Here is a 22,823-nt window from a genome sequence, read left to right as displayed (position 1 = left end):
AACGATGTGGAGGAAATATACAATTGTTTTTGTATTAGCTAAAACTGTATGTCAGAAGGTAGACATTACGGGCAAATAGATAAGATGTTGTGAGGGGATGAAGTTAAGCTAGATACGCCTGTACAAACAGTAGGAATAAACATCTGCTTCCCACTTTTATAAAAACACAGAACAAACCCCAATTAAAAGGGTCATAGGGATCAGAACAGCCTCGGGAAAGGCACAGATGAAGGGGGTAGATAATGATGAAGAAAGAATATGTCTAACAATGACCTATAACAGGATGAGGTCAAACAGCCTTGTGAGGCCAGAAATAAGCATTTTGTCACAGACAAGGCTGGATAAGGCAAGAGATAAACAGGGGTAATGGGGGCCGGTCTTAGGGAAGTGGAGGATGTAAACAGGGGAGGGAGCAGTGTAAAACAATAGACATCAAATCATATAAATATTATGTATGAATTGAATTTAGTGTGTGTATGTCCTCTGCCTTATAGACACTGGACATCACACCCACTTGCAAGTGTAAAATAAATGACACTACTGATTCAGATCTTGTCTGGGACTGAAGTTATTGGAGTGAGTGGGCTTTGTTTCTCTCAGTTCCTTTCGCCGATTGGCCAGAGTTTGGTGCCAGAATGAATTCGGGGCGGGGCCTGGGAGAGGAGTAGCCAATGAAGGGAAGGGGAGGGGCCTGAGGTGAATTTGGCGCGAAACCGGGGACAACGCGGCGGGAAGAGAGAGAAAGAGAAAAGAGAAATAGAGGGAAAGAAATACAGAAAAGGGAGAAAATATAGAAAATAAACAGAGGGAGAGAAAGTGAAGAGGAGAATCCCCGAGAGATCGCGGCTGCGGCTCCATCCCCGGTCCCTCTCCCTCTCCCCCCTCTCTCCCCCCCGGCCCCTCTCTCCCTCTCTCTCCCCCCCCCCCCCCCCCCAGGCCCCTCTCTCCCCCCGGCCCCTCTCTCCATCTCCCCCCGGCCCCCCTCTCTCTCTCTCTCTCTCTCCCCCCCCCCCCCCCCCCAGGCCCCGGTATGTCGGGTTTTGATGACCCCGGGGTGTTTTTCAGCGACAGTTTCGGGCCCGACCCCCCGGGAGACGCGGGGCAGCTCCGTCGGACTCAGCTCCAGAAGCGGCTGCGGGATTTCCTCCGGCAATACCGGGAGGGCAGCGACCGCACCGGCTTCACCTTCAAATACAGGTCCGTCCGGAGGGTGGGGGGTGGGTGAGGGGAATGTGGGCAGATCGGGGGCATGAGGCCAGAATGGGGAGTGAGGGGGGGGGGGGGGGGAGTCGTGGTGTGTTGGAGGATCAAGGGGGTGAGGGGGGGGGGAGATGGTGGGGAGATGAGTTGGAGCGAGGAGGGTGTTTTGGGTTGTCAGGGGGGGTGAGGGCTTCAAGGAAGGGGTTGGGGTGTCAGGAGAAGGGGCTGGGCATGAAGTCAGCAGGGTGGGGTATCCCAGGGTGGTGGGAAGGGGAGGGTAGGGGGGGCAAGGAGGAGGGAGGTCTGAAGGAGGTGGGGTAGGTGTTCAGGGAAATGGGTGTTGGGGGGGAATTGAGGGAAAAGAGGAGTGAGAAGAGGGTGTTGGGGAACTGGGTGGGTGTTGAATTGGAGAAGGGATGGGGTAATGAGGCCAGTAGGGAGAGAATTGACAGGAATGGGGCAAGGGAAGGTGCAGGGAAGCTAACATGCTATTTGCTGCTCTGGCATTTAATTCCTTTGGATTTTGACTGATGCACAGGGATGAACTGAAACGTCACTACAACCTGGGGCAATACTGGATCGAGGTGTCCCTCGAGGATCTGAGCAGCTTCGATGAGGATTTGGCTGACTACCTTCTCAAGCAACCATCTGAACACCTGCCACTGGTAAAAACCCAAAGGCATTCCCCTTTGCCTAAGATATCAGGAGGGAGCAATTCCTTCCCAGCATGGACCATTCTCCATTCAGTGTGACCGCTGACCACGGTTGGCAGAGATCACAGGCTTGAAATGTAACATAGGAATAGCTGAGCTGGTGTACCATTGCCCTGGCATTTCCAATCCTCTGGATTGCACCCCTTCTGTAAAATTAGTAAATGCCACATGAATCACAGCTGTGATACCCAAGCAGTCAAATAGTCTGGAGTTGTCCAGGGTTGCTTGTGGTGAATGAGGTGCTCGGTGAGATTATCTGTAGTAGGTTGTTCCTGGTTCCCATAGGGCTTGACCTGAGTGAGTTTCCTTGCAGATTGCCAGTTGTATCCTTCTTGCCACCTGGTTCTACTACTAGAGTGGAAGGTGATGATTTAAATGTTTTCTGAGGAGGGCAAACTTGGGTTGATTAATTAACACCAACGCCACATTCCCAGCTGAGAAAGATGTGTGGTATCAGCTCACTCTAGGGTCTCGCCGTGGGGTGGGGACTGTGCAGTGTGTGAGCGACTGTAGTTATATCTGTGTGTGTGTCTCTCTCTCTCTTCACTTCCTGTTCCCTGCAGTTGGAGGAGGCAGCGCGAGAGGTGGCAGATGAAGTGACACGCCCACGCCCAGCTGGTGAGGAGACGCTTCAGGAGATCCAGGTCATGCTGCGGTCCAGTGCCAACTCTGCTAATATCCGCAGCCTGAAGGTAACAACTGGGCAAGGTTTCTGGTGAGATGTGCCCCTGCCTGTTGGGATATCAGGGAAAGATTTATTAAGCTCTCACTTTCGTTATGAAGCATTTCATTGCCATATCCCTTTCATGTGTGCCCACCTTGTGGAAGTTCTGCTCCCCTCCATCAGGATTTTCAGTTTTCTTGTTCAAATATACCAACCTTTTCCTAGCTATAACTAGCTCTGAAGAAGCACCGCTGGACTTGGAATATTAACTCTGCTTTCTCTCCACAAATGCTGAAGAACTGCAGAGTTTTTCCAGCAGTTTCTGTTTTCATTTCTGATTTCCAGCGTCTGCAGTTTTTATATAGATTAGATTACTTGCAGTGTGGAAACAGGCCCTCCAGCCCAACAAGTCCACACCGACCCGCCGAAGCGCAACCTACCCAGACCCATTCCCCTACATTTACCCCTTCACCTGACACTACTGGCAATTTAGCATGGCCAATTTACCTAACCTGCACATTTTTGGACTATGGGAGGAAACCCACGCAGACACGGGGAGAATGTGCAAACTCCACACAGTCAGTCGCCTGAGGCGGGAATTGAACCTGGGTCTCTGGCGCTGAGAGGCAGCAGTGCTAACCACTGTGCCACTTGCTTCATAGTGTATCCTGTTGTGTGCATTCTGAAGATTAGATTAGTGAGTGATGAGCAAGCCAAAATATGTTGGTGATTTTTAGAAGATTGGTGGAATAGAAAATGGAGAGCATTTTGTTACAAATGGACAGGGGAGTTGGTGAGATCCACAGCTTTTAAAACAACTGCACAATTTTGGACACCACCCCTTGAGATGGTAAGACTTGCATTGGAGGCAATTCAGGGACGGTTCACTCAGCTGATTCCTGGAATAAAGGGGTTGGCATCTGAGAGGTTGAACACATTGGGCCTATCCTCACGGGAGTGTAGGAGAATGAGAAGTGATCTTATTGAAACATATGAGACCAAAGGATGTTAGTGTTTTGGAGTGGAGAGAATCCGAAAGTGGTTAACAAAAATGGTTCCAGGAACAAGAAACTTCAATTGTGACGATTGATTGGAGAGGTTGGGTCTGTTCTGCTTGGAGAGAAGCCAGTGAAGGGAGAAGTTTCTGGTAAAACAAATAAGGGCAGAACTTACACAATTAAAAGTCGGGCCTTGGGTGGTGTTGTAAAACAGAGACATAGGGGTTCAGATGCATAGTTCTTTTGAAATTTGCGTCACATATACACTGTGGTTAAGAAGACATTTAGCGTCCTTGTCTTATTGCTCAGATCTTTGAGTAAAGGAGTTGGGATGTTACATTGAGATTGTAAATTACGTGAGTGCCACCCCTTCTGGAATACTGTTCAGTTCTGGGGTCTCAAAGAGAGGAAGGATATTATTAAGCTCGGCAGGGTTCAGAAGAAATTACTCAGGATGTTGTTGAGAATGGAGGGTTTGAGTTGTGAAGATAGGCAGGGATTTTTTTTCATTGGAGCATAGAACATTGAGGGGCGACCTTATAGAAGTTTATAAAATCATGAGGGGTATAGATAAGGTGAATGGCAGAGGTCTTTCTCTTAGGGTGGGGGATTTCACGAGTAGGGGGGATTTTGAGACTTGGGGACATATTTGTAAGGTGAGGGGAAAGATTTAAAAGGGACCACAGAGGGTGTTGGGTGTATGGGATGAGCTGCCAGAGCAAGTGGTAAAGTTGGTACAATTTCAACGTTTAAAGGATACTAAGATGGGTACATGGATAGGAAAGGTTTGGAAGGATATTGGCTAAATGCTGGCAAAAGTAATGACGCATGCACTTTAATATCATGTCAATTTATTAGTTTAATCTACTTATTATCTAATAGAGAAATAGGCAAACTAACAAGTGAGTATACACAAATACATGAGTCTGACACTGTCTTCTATCTGTCCGGGGCTCTGGTGATAGTGGCACTCGAAGCTCTTTCTCAGATTCCAAGTCTAATAAGTGGGGCAAAGTCCCTGATACTAATGGTATTCTGAATCTGAGATTGTGTGTTTAATCTCTTTAATAATTGCTGTAGTCATTTTGCAACCTTCACAACAGGCTGGCCCCTTTGTTTTTGCAGTTTTGTCATCCAGTGTATAACCAAGATGGTGCCAGAGAATGGCGATATGTACACTTCGCACTGTACTCTTGTATGTCTATGGACTCATGTACAGCACGGAAACAGACATTTCGGTCCATGCCGTCCATCCCAACCCAATCTAGTCCCACCTGCCAGCACACAGCCCATATCCCTCCAGACCTTTCCTATTCATATACCCATAACAATAAAGTCTAATTCCAATTCTGAACTACACAACAGAGGGCAGTACTCAGATGTGGTCAGTGGCATGTGCTCACCTTCCATGAAAAGCAGGCTGTTTTTGTATTAGACCTGCTTTTCACGTTCTTTAACATTTTCTTTCCAATTAACCCTGAACAATTCGTTTGAAGATATAATTACAAAACCCAAGACTACGTCCACCATCCTTCTCTGAAACTCCGGTATGTTTAATCCAGTCTCTCGGACATCAGTCTTGCCAGCGCAGGAAGTGGTCAAGTACACCGTTGTTGTGCTCCCTCCGTAGCCTGACATCCTTCCTCAAAAAAGGAGATTAAAACTGCACATAGTACTGTAGGTGTGCAGCTACCAAGACCCTGTACTATTGCAGCAAGGCATTCCCACGCCTGTACTCAAATCCTCTCACTATGAAGTCCAATACCTGTATACTTTCTGCAACCTTCACTGGCTGCCTACTTACAATGGCTGGGAGACAAGTAACTCCCATGTCTTGTACTTTCCCAATCTGTCGCAATGTAGATGATCTGCCTTCCTGTTTGTGCTACCAAAGTGGATAATCCACCCTTAATCAACATTATACTTCATTTGCCATGCAATTGCCCACTCATTCAACTTGTCCAAGTCACTCGGAAGCAGCTCTGCAGTTTCTTCCACATTTCACCCTCCCACCTACCTTTTGTGTCTGGGTTATGGTCGCGTCATTCATAATCCAGAGGCCCAGACCAATGATCTGGGGAACCTTGAACATAGGAATTAGGAGTAAACAGTCTGCCCCTTATCTAAGACTGTGTTCCCTGGTTCTGGATCACCACCACTGTGCGAAAATTCCATGTTCAGAGTAATGCCTAAAGATGAATATTTTTAAATACCATCCAGACAAATTGCTGTCTGAGTTTTATAAAAAAAATTTTGTTTTTTAATAAGGTGTGAGGTTTTGCCTGGCACTGTTTTTAATACTCCCTTTCCCCTGTCAGTCGGACCAGATGTCTCGGTTGGTGAAGATTCCGGGCATTGTGATCTCTGCCAGCTCAGTGCGGGCCAAGGCCACCAGAATTGCCATTGAATGTCGTGGCTGTCGCAACGTCATGAGCAACATCGCGGTCCGCCCCGGGCTGGAAGGCTACACCCTGCCGCGCAAGTGCAACACGTGAGTGTGAGGCGTGGCATTATTGAGTCTGGATCGTGGGTTGCTGAGGCTATACCCCTGCTCCCTAACACCCTGTCGAAGATTCGCTGCCCACACCCTGACCTTATTTGTATTGGTGCTTGGTAAAGCCAATGAGTGAGAAACAATGTCCATCATTGAACTTCTATTTGCTCCTGAATTGTGCTGCTTGTTCCTCTGGTTTTTCAATATCCTCGTTAGCTACATTTCTGGAATGGGCTCCCTTGCTTACATTGTGGAGATTTGTGGGGCCCTCCCTGAGTTTGTTCCTACCCTGATTTATTAAAGGTTTCAGGTTGAAAAGTTGTTTTTTTTTCTCTCTGGGGAATGTTTCATTTATGTTGGTTGGTGGGGTGGGGTAGAGATTTGTTGGCCGGTCTGCCTTCAAGCTCGAGGCCTGGGGTGGCTGTTGTTGCTTGCACTGAAGATGACGGAGGCGTTATGCGTGTGTGTGTTGCAGGGAGCAGGCCGGGCGCCCAAAGTGTCCCGTGGACCCATATTTCATCATTCCCGACAAGTGCAAATGTGTGGATTTCCAAACCCTGAAGCTGCAAGAAGCTCCTGACGCTGTGCCTCATGGAGAGATGCCCCGACATATGCAGCTTTACTGTGACAGGTACTGGGGTTGGGTGGCGTGACGGAGGTCGGGGTACACTGGGTGATGGGGATGCAGTCAGGCCACACCAGGAGTGGGGCAAGGTTGGTTCACCTGCACTGCAGGCAGTTAACTCTGACTGTGCCTCCCTGGGCAGCAGCAGTGAATAGGGCAGCATGGTAGCTCAGTGGTTAGCTCTGCTGCCTCACAGCGCCAGGGACCTAGGTTCGATTCCACTCTCAGGTGCCCATCTGAATTTGCACCCGCTCACTGTGACTGCGTGGGTTTCCTCCGGGTGCTCCGGTTTCCTGCCACAGTCCAGTGATGTGTAGGTTAGGTGGAGTGGCCATGCTAAATTTGCTCATATGTCCAGGGATGTGCAGGCTAGGTGGACTAGCCAGGGTAGATCCAGGGTTACGGGGTGCGGGTGGAGGAACCAGACTGCTGTCCAGAGGGTCAGTGCAGATTCGATGGGCTGAAGCCTTCTCTCTGCAGAGCACAGGTTCTATGAATCTATTTCCGCCCCCCCCCCCCCCCGTGAGTAATTATCCGGTTCTTGTCAGGATTCTGGTCAGGAGGAGGTGGGTGCAGTTACCAATGTGGGCCCTGCTGCATCAATCCATGGGGTTTCTCTATGTAGGAGTAATGTGCTGTGGGTAACGGAGAGTCTGTAGGTGTACTGTATCTGGATTTACAGAAGGCTGTTGTGAAAAATAAGAGCTCATTGTTTAGGGGGTAACAGATTGGGATGGATGGGTGATAGGTTGGCAGCAAATAGTATTCTCACATTGGTCTTTGTCTGATTGGACAGTTATGACGAGTGGAATCTTGGAGGGATCTGATCTGCGGCCTCGGCTTTTACAATTCACACCCAATGATCTGGGGGAGTCAGGGCCTAACTTTGCAGACAACACCATGGAAGGCAGGAAAATACATTGTGAAGACTACATGTGGTTGCAGGCCGATCTAGATAGGTTGAGTGAGGGGGCAAAAAAATCTGGCAGAAAGTGTATAATGTCGAAAAATGCAGTTCACTTTGGTAGGAAGATCTAAAAAGCAGAGTATTGCATAAACAGGATCACTGCAAAATCTACATGTTTTGTCACTAGAAGTTATTATGTAGGTACATGAAGTGATCAATGAGGCTAATGAATTTGCTGTCCTTATAAGTAGAATTGAATGCAAACTTAAGGATTTTATGCTCAGTTCAGAGGGCGTTGGTGAGAGCACATCTTGAATATGGTGTAGAGTTTTGGTCATCATATTTAAGGACCAATGCAGTTGATTCACTGGAGGCTTGTGGCTGAGTTCAGAAGATGGGGCACTATTTTGAGAGCCTCCCTTTTACAACTGAGTTTTGGGGTTTGTGCCCCTCTGTACCTCCATGCTTGGGTGGTGATGTGGTGTTGGTAGATGGAATTGGCCTTTAATCTCCCACCCTCACCTCCTGCTGGTGATTGACCTTCTGTCTCACAGATGTCACCTTCTCTCTCTCTCTCTCTCTCTCTTTCTCACTCACACGCACACACACACACTTTGTCTCCTACTCTCTGTCTTCACTGCAGGTACCTGTGTGATAAAGTCGTCCCTGGCAACCGTGTCACCATCATGGGGATCTACTCCATCAAGAAAGCAGGTGCAGGTCGCAACAAAGGCCGTGACCGGGTTGGAGTGGGGATCCGGGGATCCTACATCCGAGTGGTTGGGATCCAGGTCGACACTGAGGGTACAGGTACGTCCTGCCTCTCACCCTGACACAGACTCTCTCTCTCACACACACACACACACACACACACACACACACACACACACACACACACACACACACACACACACACACACAGACTCAGGCGCTCGGACAGACACGCGCACACTCAGACACAGACACACGCACACAGATACACATCCCTCCGTTACGTCTCCTATGTGAAATTGTTAACTGGGCTGCCTTAACACTCAGGTCCTCAGATGGCAGAGGACAATGAGGAGCCAGTGAATTGTCCCACTGATTCTGACCACGTTCACACAGTGCCATGCTTTGATGACTATGATCCCTCTCCCCTCAACTCTGAATTCACTGGACCCTATTCCAGGGTCTGAACCAGGACCTCTGTGGTACTGAGGGAGCGCTACACTGTCAGAGCTGCAATCTCGCAGCCACTGGTTCACAGAGATAAGCAAGGGATTGGAGCGTTATCCCTAGTGTCCTGGTCAACATTGATCCCTCAGGGAACATCCCTGTGACCTATCATCTGGATATTATCCTGTGACTGTTTTTGGGAGATGACTGTGCACTTCCTTTGCAGGCAGTGACTGTTTCGAAAGTATGTCAGCTGGAAACGGCCGAGGGATATCATGAGGTTATTGGAAAGTTTTGTCTTTTTTTTTGCATGAATCACAATTTGATTTATTCATGTAGCTTGAGATCTGTTTCCAAGATGCTCTTCATGTTCTGTTTCAATAGATCATGTGTCCCTTAATCTGGTTTGCCCCTCGAGTGTGCTTTGGTTTTCTCCAAGCAGCATGGTGGCTCAGTGGTTAGCACTGCTACCTCTCAGCGCCAGGGACCTGGGTTCAATTCCCACCTCGGGCAACTGTCTGTGTGGAGTTTGCACATTCTCCCCATGTCTGCGTGGGTTTCCTCTGGGTGCTCCGGTTTCCTCCCACAATACAAAGGTGTGCAGGTTAGGTGAATTGGCCGTTCTACATTGCCTGTAGTGTTAGGTGCATTAGTCAGGGGTAAATGTAGGGGAATGGGTCTGGGTGGGTTGCTCTTCAGAGGGCTCATGGGCCTTGAGGTCTGGTGTGGGATCTTCCGATCTAATCGGGGAGGATTTTGTTTAATTTTAATTGGTGAATAAATTCTGGGACTGAGAGCCGGCAGTGAGCTGACCTGCTCTCTGATGGGGAGTCATCTCTCTGGAACTGGGGTCCTTGATCTCACGATAGTATCATTATCCTTAGGACACGGCCTGTCTGGTACCACAGCCCCACAGGACGAGGAGGAATTCCGCCAGCTAGCTGCCATGCCCAACATCTACGAGACCGTTGCCAAAAGCATTGCTCCCTCCATCTACGGCAGTTCTGACATCAAGAAGGCCATCGCATGCCTGCTCTTTGGGGGCTCCAGGAAGCGGTGAGTGTTTGTGATGTGGAAAGGGGTGATTCTGTTAAAGGGTTTAATCCATCTACTTGCGATCTTGGTCTGACCCTGCATCAATGTAAACTTCTCCTCTGTGTCTCATTATTGGCTGTGTCTTCAGCTGCCAGGTGAGGTGCAGCATAATCACGGTGGAGCAGTCGCTGAAGGTTGGCATGTAGGTTCAGCAGGCAGTGAGGAAAACTAATGGCGTGCTGCCCTTAGAGCAAGAGGGTTTGAGTAGGGGTAAGGATGTCTTGCTGCAGTTATACACGGCCTTGGTGAGGGTACACCTTGAGTATTGTGTGTAGTTTTGGTCTCCTAGTCTGACGACAGACATGCTTGCTATTGAGGGAGTCCAGACTGATTCCTGGGATGGCAGGACTGACACATGGGGAAAGACTGGACCAACTGGGCATGTGCAGGTAGTGCTGGTATAAAGCGCGTTTGGGCCGTGCAATTTGGCTGTAAGGTCGCTGAGGAATTAGGGAACGGTATTTTTGAGAACGCTTACGTCTGTTGGAAATAGTGCGATTCCAGCAGGTATCGGTTTTCGCGCTGCATGCGCCGCTGTCCATGGCGAAATCTATGCTGTTTTGCACATGCGCCATCATCTGTACATGTGCGACATTGGTGCCAGTCTTTGTGCCACTCTGTGCATCCGCCGAAATCTCTGCACATGTTCGATGTCAGCTGCCAGCAGCAGCTTTCTGAGAGGTACTGTACAGTGAGAAGTTTTCTTACTCTTATTAATGCACTGTGTTAAATTTGCTTTTGTTAATAAATATGATTTCAACCTTCATTCAGGATGTGCTATAGTTGGTGTTACGATTTTGGGTGATTGTTGAGCGATCATGAGTGATTTTATTTTTTGCTGGTCAGCCCCTAACCCCATTTTTCCCAAAAGCCCTATTGTTTCTATTAAGTGATTTTCTGTGAAGCAAGGTTTTACTGGATTGCAAATACACTTCATAGGTGAACACCCTGGAGTTTGGAAGAAAGAGGGGGGAATCTTATAGAAACTCCTGATGGGACTAAACCAGCTAGATGTGGGAAGAATGTTCCGGATGTTTGGAAAGGCCAGAGCTAGCGGTCACAGTCTAAGAATAAGGGGTAAGCCAGTTAGGACTGAGATGAGGAAGAAGTTCCTCACTCAGAATCTGTGGAAGTCTCTCCTGTAGGGAGCTGGTGGGGCCACTTGATTAGATATATTCAAGAGGGAGATGGGCATAGTCCTTGTGGCTAAAGGGATATGGGGAGAGAGTGGGAATGGGATATTGAGATTGCATGATCAGCTGTGATCATATTGAATGACGGTGCAAGCTCAAATGGCCTACTCCTGCACCTAGTTTCTATGTTTCTAAATCATACCCTGAAAATCTCTTCACTTTGTACCCACTTCCTAAAACCTGTCTCAAAATCTGCTTTCAACCAAGGTTTTGGTGGTCTGTCCCGACACCTTGGTGTCTGATTTTGTTCAGTAATCAAACAGTGCTGGTGTGTACTGTAAGGTTGCTGAGAGTGTGTGTACGTTTGCGTGTGTGTGTATGTGCGCTTGCTCTTACCTTAGTTCCGCAGACTGGGATTTGCCTCAAAATGGGTCACAGTCACAGAAATCGGAGAAAACCCATTTCGAATTGAGAGGAGGAACATGTTCACACAGCGTGGCCAGTTTTTGTTATCCTCTGCCGCAATGCCGTGGAAGTTCATTTATTGAATATACTTGATGTGTGTGCATGCAAAATGCATTGCCTGGGTATGTAGTGGAGGCAGGTTCAATTGAGGGATACTGGATAATTATTTGGATGGAAATTGTTTGTATGTGGAGAAAGCAGGAGTTTGACATTAAATGTTCTTTTGAAGAGCTGGTACAGACATGATAGGCCAAATTGCCTCCTATAACAATTCAGATGTTCAAAAGTGAGGTGAATAGATTTCTAGTCACTTAATTACATCTAGATATGCTGATAGAGGAGGGGATCAAGGCTGAAAATGTGTTGCTGGAAAAGCGCAGCAGGTCAGGCAGCATCCAAGGAACAGGAGAATCGATGTTTCGGGCATAAGCCCTTCAGGAATCAAGGTACAACATACCGGTGATTGACTGGGTGGTCTAACTGGCCTTTGCTTCTCCCCCTCTAGTCTGCCGGACGGTCTGACACGGCGAGGTGACATTAATTTGCTGATGCTTGGGGACCCAGGGACGGCCAAGTCTCAGCTGCTGAAGTTTGTGGAGAGGTGTTCACCCATCGGGGTAAGCATGGCTACCTGCAAAGGTTGTGAGGACACCTGAATAATGAGATTATTCACCTGCTCTGCTTCTCTGTGTAGTTCTCAGTGCCATTAGATTAGATTCCCTACAGTATGGAAACAGGCCCTTCAGCCCAACAAGTCCATTGACCAACCCTCTGGAGGGTAACCCACCCATTCCCCATATTCACATCTTTGGACTGTGGGAGGAAACTGGAGTACCTGGAGGAAACCCACGCAGACACGGGGAGAATGTGCAAACTCCACACAGACAGTCACCCGAGGCTGGAATTGAACCTGGGTCCCTGGTGCTGTGAGGTAGCAGTGCTAACCACTGAGCCACTGTGCCACCCAATTCTCCTGCCTTTTCCCTCTAACCAAATACGTTGTTCCTTTTCAAATTACAATCTAAAACACCGTTTGAATGCAATCTATCTCCACCTTTCCCCACCTCCATTATTTTATTTCTTCCAATGACACTATTTTGCTGCTATTACCAATTGCTTTAGAATGGCAATGCTCTAATTCCTAAATTCTTCATGAGGGGGAGCACATTCTCCTTCTCTACTCTATTATGACCCGCTATGATTATAAAGTCCTCTATCAGATCTCCTCCCTGCATTTGCTGGTCCAGAGCAAACAGTCCCAGCTTCTCTAATCCTGCACTGAGGCCTAGTATTACAGGCCTTGGCTCCTGGTGTCAGCTCCAGATGTGGTGTTGGAGCTGGGATCTCAAGGTCACGGGTTGAATTAGCGTATTGATTTATGCGCCAGGTCCAGATAAAATGAGTGCTAAAACTGTTGGGTTGGATCAGGGAAATCCAGAATCCTTCAGGGTTGGCAGTCGTCTGGTCCAGCCTAATGTGACTCCAATCCGACCCTTCCCACATGCCCCTGAGGTCAGCAATAAAGGTCGCTTTTCCGTTTCCCTGGGAGTGCTGAGGGGCTGGTGTTGTTCGATTTGCTGCCTCCGCTGGAAGCAGGAGGGAGACTGTCTGCATGCCACGGTGACTCCTCTGCTGATGGGTGTGGACTGTTTTTGTGTTGTGTAGGTGTACACATCTGGGAAGGGAAGTAGTGCGGCCGGACTCACTGCTTCAGTCATGCGGGATCCATCCTCTCGAAACTTCATCATGGAGGGGGGCGCCATGGTTCTGGCTGATGGGGGCGTTGTCTGCATCGACGAGTTTGACAAGGTACGAGGGAGTGTGCTCAAAGGCTCTCTGGAACTAGTCGATGTAGACCGGACCAGCTTGTGCTATCTGATCCAAAACAAGATTCCTTATACGGGATAGTGAGTGGGTTGCATTGAATGTCATTTTGTCAAAATTCAAACATTAAATTACCTCAGTGTGTCAATAATTTTGAGGAGGGAACTCTGATAGATCTGTGCTGCATTGACCCTGCAAGTCTGATAAGGTGGGTGATCTCCCATGACTAGAAAGGTGTGTTTATTAATCTTTTAGTGCAATACAAAATCAGTTGGTCCAACTACTCTAACTCTTTGTGCCAGTGAGTTGAATGTTTTGCCCCAGTTGAGAAATTTGTAAATAGGGGTTATGTTCTTTGAATGACGGGTTCTCTCTAGGGTGGAGGTGAGGTGAGCAGTCTCCACTTAAAAGACTCGTGAATCTTTGAAGTTGACTCCAGCGAGCTAGTGGAGGCAGCAGTGCAGTGGCTACATCACTGGGCTAGTAATCTAGAGGCCCTGGATCATGTTCTTAAAATTTGAATTTGATAAAATCTGGAATTGGAAAACTATTCCTCATAGTAGCCGTCTAGCTGTCATTTGTTGTAAAAATCTATCGGGTTCACTAATGTCCTTTTAGGCAGGGAAATCTGCCATCCTCGCCCTGGTCAGACCTATAGGTGACTCCAGACTGACAGCAGCGTGGTTGACTGAGTGCTTTTTGCCGCCACCTTGAAATGGCCTAGCAAGCCATTGCATTCAAGAGCAGTGAGGGGTGGACAACAACTGCTGGCCCAGCCAGTGACATTCATGTCCCATGCGATTATAAAAGAAATAGCAGGTGAGAGGGGTAGAATGGCCTGGCGCCTTGAACTTTGCTGACTCCAATCTGCTCTGTCTCAGATGCGTGAGGACGATCGAGTGGCAATCCATGAAGCCATGGAGCAGCAGACCATCTCCATTGCCAAGGTGAGAGGCCAGCCCCAGGTGGGGGCATGCTTGGGACTGTGACCCTGAGGTCAGAAAGCTAGGAGGGAGTTTTGTCAAACGAGAGTCTTTGTTTAGGGGAGGAAGGTGGGATTTTCCAGGGAGCAGGGAAGAATGGAAAGGCCAGCTCAATGTTCTGTGTCCTGGGACTATCCTGACAGGCTGAGTGGCTTCCTCTGGCACTGGGATCATTCTGTGAAGGGAGGGTGGAGGTCACAGTTGAAAGGCTGAGATGATGGATTTGTATAAAGGCATGGGCTGACAGCTGGAACTATTACTGGGGACCGTGTTTCCTTGTGGATTTGAATGAATTTTGCTGATCTGGAGGTCTACCTTTACTTACAAAGCAGACAAAACATGTCCAGAAACCCTAGCCATTCTGCTCTACATCAAAGACATCTTGGAAATGACTGCCAGACTACTCCGACCTCTTGACATCATGGTAGCTCACAAACCCACCAATACATTAAAACAGCAGCTAATGAACTTGTAAGACCTATACAGACAACAAACAAAACTAATGTCATTTACAACATGCCATGCAAGAACTGTAACAAACACTATATTGGACAAACAGGCAGAAAACCAGACACCAGGATACATGAACATCAACTAGCCACAAAAAGACATGACCCACTCTCTCTAGTATTCTTACATACGGATGAGGAAGGACAACACATCCATCCTAGGACAAGCCAAACAGAGACATGCACGAGAATTCCTAGAAGCATAGCATTCCAACCGGAACTCTAACAACAAACACATTTCCTTGGATCCCATTTACCATCCGCCTGAGGTGTCGGGCCTGGGACATTAGGGTGGGTGTTGTTGCTGAGGACAAAGTCGATCAGTTGAGGAGGGTTGCCACTGTTAGAGTGGGTGGCAGGGATGTTTCCCAGGGCTGTGTGTTGCAGGAATATTGGAGACTTGGAGGATTGATGGGAATGCTAACTGTTCCACAGGCTGGGATCACGACCACTCTGAACTCACGCTGCTCGGTCTTGGCTGCAGCAAACTCTGTTTTTGGACGCTGGGATGATACGAAAGGAGAGGAAAACATTGACTTCATGCCAACCATCTTGTCTCGATTCGACATGATCTTCATCGTGAAGGACGAGCACAATGAGGAGAGAGACATGGTGAGGCTAGGGTCAGCAGCGATGCTGGTCGTGACATGAATCACTGAAGCTTTAGTTTGGGAATGTGAGGAGAGGCTGTGGGGTGAATTGATGAGTATTCAGTTTGCAAGTGGGTGGGATGCTAGTTGTGATCAGTTAAACTCTCCAGTGGCAGTGTAGTGGTAATGTCGCTGCACTGGTAATACAAAAAACTTCCAGGCTAACAAACTGGGGTCATAGGTTCAAGTCCCATCATGGCAGATGGTGAACTTTGATCTTTTACAGGATGTTGGTTCGGCCGCATTTAGAATACTGGTCGCCACATTACCAAAAGGATGTGGACATTTTGGAGAGGGTGCAGAGATGATTTACGAGGATGTTGCCTAGGGAAGGTGCTAGTATGAAGAGAGGTTGAGTAGGTTAGGTTTATTTTCATTAGTAAAAAGGAGATTGAGGGGGGACCTGATTGAGATTTACGAAATAATGAAGGGTATAGGCAGGGTGGATAGAGACGAACTTTTTCCCAGGGTGAAGGATTCAATTAACCAGAGGTCATGCTTTCAAAGGTGAGAGGTGGAAAGTTTAAGGGGATGCACGCGGCGAGTACTTCACACCGAGGGTGGTGGGCGTTTGGAACACGTTGCCAGCAGAGGTGGTACAGGCAGGCATGGTAGATTCATTTAAGATGCGTCTGGACAGATGCAAGAGTAGGTGGGGAGCAGAGGGATACAGATGCTTAGGAATTGACCGACTGGTTTAGACAGTATGTTTGGATTGGCTCAGGCTTGGAGGGCTAAAGGGCTTGTTCCTAGGCTGTAAACTTTGTTTGTTCTTTACCTGGAACCTCCTGTTGAGGTGGATTAGAATGTAAAATTGAAGCTAGTCTTAGTAAAGGTGAACATGATGACGAGCAACAATTACTGCAATGGGCCAGATGGGTTTTTAATGCCTCTTGGGGAAGGAAACTGCCATCCTTACCTGATGTAACCTAGACAAGGGTCCAGACCTGCAGCAATATGGCTGATTCTTCATTTTCTTCTGAAATGGCTTAGAGAGCCACTTGGTTCAAGGGCAACTAGAGATGACAACAACCATGTCCTGTGAATAGTTCAGATAAATTCCAGGGTGAACTGTGCGCAGCTGATTACCTCGTCTTCGGTTCCTTCGGTTTGTCAAGAAACACTTTTTTTTTCCTCCTCTCTGCCACAGACTCTGGCCAAACACGTCATGAATGTGCATTTGAGTGCCCTGACCCAGACCCAGGCAGTCGAGGGAGAGATCGAGCTCAGCAAGCTGAAGCGTTATATCTCGTACTGCCGCACGTGAGTGAGGGGGAGGCGGGGGGGGCAGCCAGACTGCTTTTGCGATCATTGAGTTTATTGGGATGGGGATGCGCGCGGAGCAAAAGGAAAGGATAGAACTCATTTTATGCCTCAGCTCCTGGCTGGGAGTTATAGAACATAGAAAAATACAGCACAGTACAGGCCCTTTGGCCCTCGATGTTGCGCCGATCCAAGCCCACCTAACCTACACTAGCCCACTATCCTCCATATGCCTATCCAATGCCCGTTTAAATGCCCATAAAGAGGGAGAGTCCACCACTGCTACTGGCAGGGCATTCCATGAACTCACGACTCGCTGAGTAAAGAATCTACCCCTAACATCTGTCCTATACCTACCACCCCTTAATTTAAAGCTATGCCCCCTCGTAATAGCTGACTCCATACGTGGAAAAAGGTTCTCATGGTCAACCCTATCTAAACCCCTAATCATCTTGTACACCTCTATCAAGTCACCCCTAAACCTTCTTTTCTCCAATGAAAACAGCCCCAAGTGCCTCAGCCTTTCCTCATACGATCTTCCTACCATACCAGGCAACATCCTGGGAAACCTCCTCTGCTCCCGTTCCGGTGCCTCCACATCCTTCCTATAGTAAGGCGACCAAAACCACACACAATACTCCAGATGAGGCCGCACCAGAGTCTTATACAACTGCAACATGACCTCAGGACTCTGGAACTCAATTCCTCTATCAATAAAAGCCAGTTCGCCATATGCCTTATCCACCGTACTATTTACCTGGGTGGCAACTTTCAAAGATCTGTGTACATGGACACCAAGATCCCTCTGCTCATCCACACTACTAAGTATCTGACAATTAGCCCAGTACCCCATCTTTTTGTTACTCTTACCAAAGTGAATCACCTCACACTTAGCTACATTGAAATCCATTTGCCACCTTTCTGCCCAGCTCTGCAGCTTATCTATATCCCGCTGTAACCCGACACATCCTTCCTCACTGTCAACAACTCCACCGACTTTCGTATCATCTGCAAACTTGCTCACCCAACCTTCTCGCTCCTCCTCCAGGTCATTTATAAAAATGACAAACAGCACTGGTCCCAAAACAGATCCTTGCGGAACACTGCTAGTAACTGCACTTCAAGATGAATCTTTACCAACAACTACTACCCTCTGTCTTCTTCCAGCCAGCCAATTCCTTATCCAAACCTCCAACTCCCCCTCAATGCCATACCTCCGTATTTTTTGCAGTAGCCTACCATGGGGAACCTTATCAAACAGCTTACTAAAATCCATATACACCACATCCACCGCTTTCCCCTCGTCCACCTCCTTCGTTACCTTCTCAAAGAATTCAATAAGGTTTGTGAGGCACGATCTGCCCTTCACAAAACCATGCTGACTCTCCTTGATCACATTATTCCTATCCAGATGTTCATAAATCCTATCCCTTGCAATTCTCGCTAAGACTTTGCCCACAACAGAAGTGAGGCTCACCGGCCTATAGTTACTCGGGTTATCCCTACTCCCCTTCTTGAACAAAGTTGGTCAAGACCTGGAGATTGATTCCCACCCTTGGCAGTTAGTTGAGGATTGAATTATTTTAGCCTGGAGTCATGGGTAAGCCAGTGTAAAGGGAGACAAACTGTGTTGCATTGTGCATTTGAATAGCCACCTTGTTTTTGTGTGCTGGGGGAGGGTTAGATGAGGCTGCATGCCTCTCAGTATAAGCTGTTGGCTCTGCTGGGTGAGTAGTTGGGACTGGGTTTTGTTGGAACACAGAAAAAAAGTGCTGGAGAAACTCGTCAGGTCTGGCAGCGACTGTGGGCAGAAAATATAGTTAACGTTTCAAGTCCTGTAACCTTTCGTAACAACTTCTAAACAGAGGCTGTTCTGCTTATTTTTATTTGCATGTTTCAGATATCCAGCATCCACGGTTCTTTGTTTTATTTTGGGGTGGGCTGGTTCAAGGGTTTTGGTAAGGGTGTTTCTATATTTATAACCTCCCCGTCTCGGGGTTATCTCCTGCAGGAAGTGTGGGCCTAGGCTGTCGGCAGAGGCTGCAGAGAAGCTGAAAAACCGGTACATTCTAATGCGGAGTGGGGCACGGGAACACGAGCGAGAGAGTGATCGGAGCAGCAGCATCCCCATCACTGTCAGGTCGGTGTCTGCTGCTCAGCCCTCAGTTAGCCCAGTGCCAACAATCTCCTTCCCCCAACCCCTTGGTTGCCACCCCCTCCTCGATCCACTGACTCTGTCTCTTCTCCCCCCTGCAGGCAGCTGGAGGCCATCATCCGGATCTCCGAGTCACTGGCAAAGATGAAGCTGCAGCCGTTTGCCACGGAGCGTGACGTTGAGGAAGCCCTGCGGCTGTTCCAGGTCTCCACCCTGGACGCGGCATTGTCGGGAAGTCTGGCTGGTGAGTGAGGAGGGGGAGCAGATTGTTGAGAGGATGACGTTTGCTGGCTTTGTTTCATTGTGCCAAAATGAGGTTTTGCGAAGGGGCCAAACCCCCCAGGATCCTCTGAACTAGTGCCGTTCACAGACATAATGCAGCGTTACCATTGCGGGGTCAGGAGCTGGCTGAGTGTTTGGGAGGGCCTGCAGGCAGGGGAGGGGGTGGTTCTTGGTGCACTGAGACGAGAGGGTTCTTACTGGGATGCGATAGGCACGACCCTGAGGGGATGGAGGGAGGTCTCCTCTCTGGGTCCTCTGAACCCATGCTCTGCCTTTTTTCTCCCTACACCCAGGAGCTGAGGGCTTCACCACAGCGGAGGACCAGGAGATGTTGGCTCGTGTTGAGAAACAACTGAAGCGTCGCTTTGCCATTGGCTCGCAGGTTTCCGAACACAGCATCGTCCAGGACTTCCTCAAACAGGTGGGTGGCTCACTTGCTGGGACTGGCACTGACAGCAATGGACTGAGTGGCCTTTTGCCCCAACGCCACATTTGCTGGTCCTGGTGCTGAACAGAGAGGGACAGTTGATTTGTGGTTGGAGCTCAGCCCTCGGCCGGTCTTGATGAAATCAAATGCCAGAAGTTGAGGCAATAAAAACGTTAAAAGTCCCATCACCTTGGATGGCAGTCAGGTAATAAAACACCAGTGTGAGCAGCAGTGCTGTGGTTTAAATCCCACCCTGACTCCTGTCAATACTTGAATTCGATCAATCCACCTGGAATATGAAGCTGAAACAAAAACAGGAAAAGCTGGAAAAACTCTGCAGGTTTGGTAGCATCTATGGAGAGAAAGCAGAGAAAACATTTCAGGTCTAGTGACCTTTCTTCAGAACCGGACTCGAACCTTTGACTCTGCTTTCTCTCCTCAGGGATTCTGCCAGACCTGCTGAGTTTATCCAGCTGTTTTTCTTTCAGATTTCCAGCATCTGTAATTCTTTATTTTGTTTTGGAACATGAAGCTCTTTTCAGTCACGGTGACCATGACAACTAACATCATTTTATCCTCTGGTTGACTCAGGCCCCTTTCTGGGGAGGAAATCTGCCACCCCTCACCTGATTTGGCCCACAGGTGATCCCAGACTCCAAACCAGTTTTCGAAACCCTTCACCATGGGGATGAGAAGTTGTTTCTCCCTTGTGTTGTTGGCCTCTGCATTTTTTTTTCAGTAGAGGCAGGGTCACCTTGAATTTTGTTAAGGTCGCTTACAAAACATTCACACATTGATTCCTGGGGTGATGGGGTTATCTCACTAGGACAGTGTACACAGGGTTGGACCTATAATCTCTAGACTTTAGAAGAACAAGCGGTCATCTTATTGAATGCCATAAGGTCCTGCGGGAACTTGACTGGGTGGATGCTGAGGCAATGGTTCCCCCCTCCAACCGAGTGGCAGAGTTTATAACTGTAAGGGATGTCCTTTAAAACTGGAGGTGATGATAATTTGTTGGAAGGTCGAGAGTCTTTGGAATTCTCCTCACCCCGAGATAGAAACCACCAGGTTATAATCCCACAGGTTTATTTGGAAGCACTAGCTTTCAGAGCGCTGCTTCTTCATCAGGTGAAGGCAACCACCCAGTGAAGGAGCATCGCGTCGAAAGCTAGTGCTTCCAAATAAACCCACTGGGCTATAGCCTGGTGTTGTGTGATTTTTAACTTGGTCCTCTCCAGTCCCACGCTGGAACCTCCACTTCATTTCTCCCTGAGAGTAGTGAAGCCTGGGCAATTAGATATTTTTAGGGCAAAGGTTTTTAGTTAATACATGTCCAAGGTGTCCTGCCATCATGGCCATGATTAGCTATGATCTTATCAAATGGTGGAGCAGGCCTGATGGATCAAATGGCTTGCTCCTGATTAATTATGTTTGTATGACTCTCTACCAGCCCTCTGAAATGGCCTTGCAAGACTCAGTTTAGGGAGAGTTAGAGATTGGCAACAAATGCTGGTCCAGCCAGTGATGCTGCACACCCCGATTTAAGACTGAAGGGAGAGAAAAGTCAGTTGGTCTCCATCAGAACCTGGCTGAAGAGAAATGAAATGCAGAGCAATGCTGGAGAGCTTTGGGAGCCAAACTTATCAGATGCTCCCATTCCCTGTCTGAATTCAAATCACCGAGGCCTCTCACTAGCAATTAACCTAGCCAGAGCCAAAGAATTGTGTCCAGTTCTGGTCAGTGTTCCTGAGAGGGGGCAGAGGAGTTCTGTCAGAATGGTTCTACAGTTTCAGAAGGCAGTTAAGAATGAGGTCACGTTTATGTCGCATGTGGGCCAGACAAGCTAAAAATGGCAGATTTTCTTAAACCATGAATGAACTGGATGGGTTTTGGCTTCAAGATTAAGCTGGAGTATGTCGATGTACAAGATTCTAACAGGTTTAAATGACGTAGACAAGGGTATCCCTTTTTTGATGGGGATAGCCTGCAGCTGCTTGGGTTCCTTTGTAGGGGAATTAAGAAATGTGAGATTGAACTGAGGCATTCAGTTAGTAAGAGTTAAAGTTTGGTACGGTAAAGAAATTTGCATGTAGTGAATCGCTAGCGAGACGTGAGTTAAACTTCACTTGGACTTGAAAGATTAAACAAAAGCTTGCAGGATTCCTGGCTGTTGGAGCAGAGATTGTTGTAGACATGGGAGAAGTATTCCAATGGGGAAAGTGAGAACAGGGCAGTGGGGGTTAATTTATGATCGACTGGGGGCTTTGGGGAACAGGTGGGCTGATCGGATTGGACTGTTTTAAGCACGATGAGCTGAATTGCTATTCATACTGTTAGTAATGAGTGTCCCTCTCCTCGTGCTCTGTTCTCTTGCAGAAATATCCGGAACATGCCATCTACAAGGTGCTGCAGCTGATGATGCGACGAGGTGAGATTCAGCATCGAATGCAACGCAAGGTCCTTTACCGCATCAAGTAATGATGACTGTGGTGAGGGTGAGGCCTCTGCAGCCACCTTGCACTGTCTGTGTGATCCACCCCTTTTCTGCCTGTGTGCCTGCTGTCCCTGCCCTGGGTCCAGAACCAGGTTACCAAGGTGACATGGCAATTATTGGTAACTGGGAGGCTGCAGGTGGAGACAGGCTGGACCAATGGCCTTCGGACAGCCATAGCTTTTGTCCTTTTATTAATCACTGGATAAGGAATTTATGACACTCTATCTGAGAACTCTTTTAATTCTTCAATAAAGTTGCTTTCCAGAAAGGTTTCTGTTTCTAACTTCTGTGTATGTATTCATTGTGACTCTTATTCAGACAGTGCCTGTCTTCAGGAATATGTCCTTTGTTGGTCCTCCTTGAATATCCTGGTGGGGAGTTTTGCTAATGTTATTCGGGAGGCTTTACACTGTTCTGATTGGTGGTTGGGATCCTAAGCAGTAGTGAGGAAAAAGAAGAAAGGTAAGCCTGACAGTGGTGGTGGATAAGTTGCTGGAAGGGATTCAGAGAGACAGGATTTACCTGGAAAGGCATGATTAGGGATAGTCAACATGGCTTTGTGCGTGGGAAACTGTTCATAAACCTGATTGAGTTTTTTGAAGAACTGACCAAGAAGATAGATGATGGCAGTTTACATTCTCTACATAGACTTCAGTACGGCCTTTGACAAGGTTCCGCACAGCTGACTGGTTAATGAGATTACATCACATGGGATCCAGGGAGAGGTAGAGATTAGATTCCCTACAGTATGGAAACAGGCCCTTCGGCCCAACGAGTCCAC

General features: G+C 48.0%; 1 protein-coding gene across 1 annotated transcript; it reads left to right on the top strand.

Annotated features, from left to right (window-relative positions):
* The first annotated feature begins 998 nt into the window (after window positions 1–998).
* Window positions 999–22,325, top strand: mcm5 (minichromosome maintenance complex component 5). The gene is made up of 16 exons (XM_072588464.1): window positions 999–1,197; window positions 1,739–1,865; window positions 2,477–2,605; window positions 5,894–6,066; window positions 6,545–6,700; window positions 8,245–8,411; window positions 9,644–9,815; window positions 11,958–12,069; window positions 13,118–13,261; window positions 14,158–14,223; window positions 15,204–15,380; window positions 16,569–16,681; window positions 18,693–18,821; window positions 18,938–19,080; window positions 19,412–19,539; window positions 21,925–22,325. Exons 1-16 carry the CDS (start codon window positions 1,031–1,033, stop codon window positions 22,024–22,026), a joined length of 2,205 nt encoding a protein of 734 aa, XP_072444565.1. The 5' UTR covers window positions 999–1,030; the 3' UTR covers window positions 22,027–22,325.
* The last annotated feature ends 498 nt before the right edge of the window (window positions 22,326–22,823 follow it).

This window comes from Chiloscyllium punctatum, chromosome 18, assembly GCF_047496795.1.
Source record: "Chiloscyllium punctatum isolate Juve2018m chromosome 18, sChiPun1.3, whole genome shotgun sequence".
Classification (NCBI taxonomy): Eukaryota; Metazoa; Chordata; class Chondrichthyes; order Orectolobiformes; family Hemiscylliidae; genus Chiloscyllium; species Chiloscyllium punctatum.
Note: the sequence above shows the minus strand (reverse complement) of the source record. Positions and strands in the feature narration are given on the sequence as shown.

Coding starts and splice junctions, on each gene's coding strand:
- mcm5 (XM_072588464.1), top strand. CDS start 1,031: ATGTCGGGTTTTGATGACCCCGGGGTGTTTTTCAGCGACAGTTTCGGG. Junction 8,412..9,643: donor GGTCGACACTGAGGGTACAG/GTACGTCCTGCC, acceptor CATTATCCTTAG/GACACGGCCTGTCTGGTACC. Junction 19,081..19,411: donor ATTGTCGGGAAGTCTGGCTG/GTGAGTGAGGAG, acceptor CCCTACACCCAG/GAGCTGAGGGCTTCACCACA.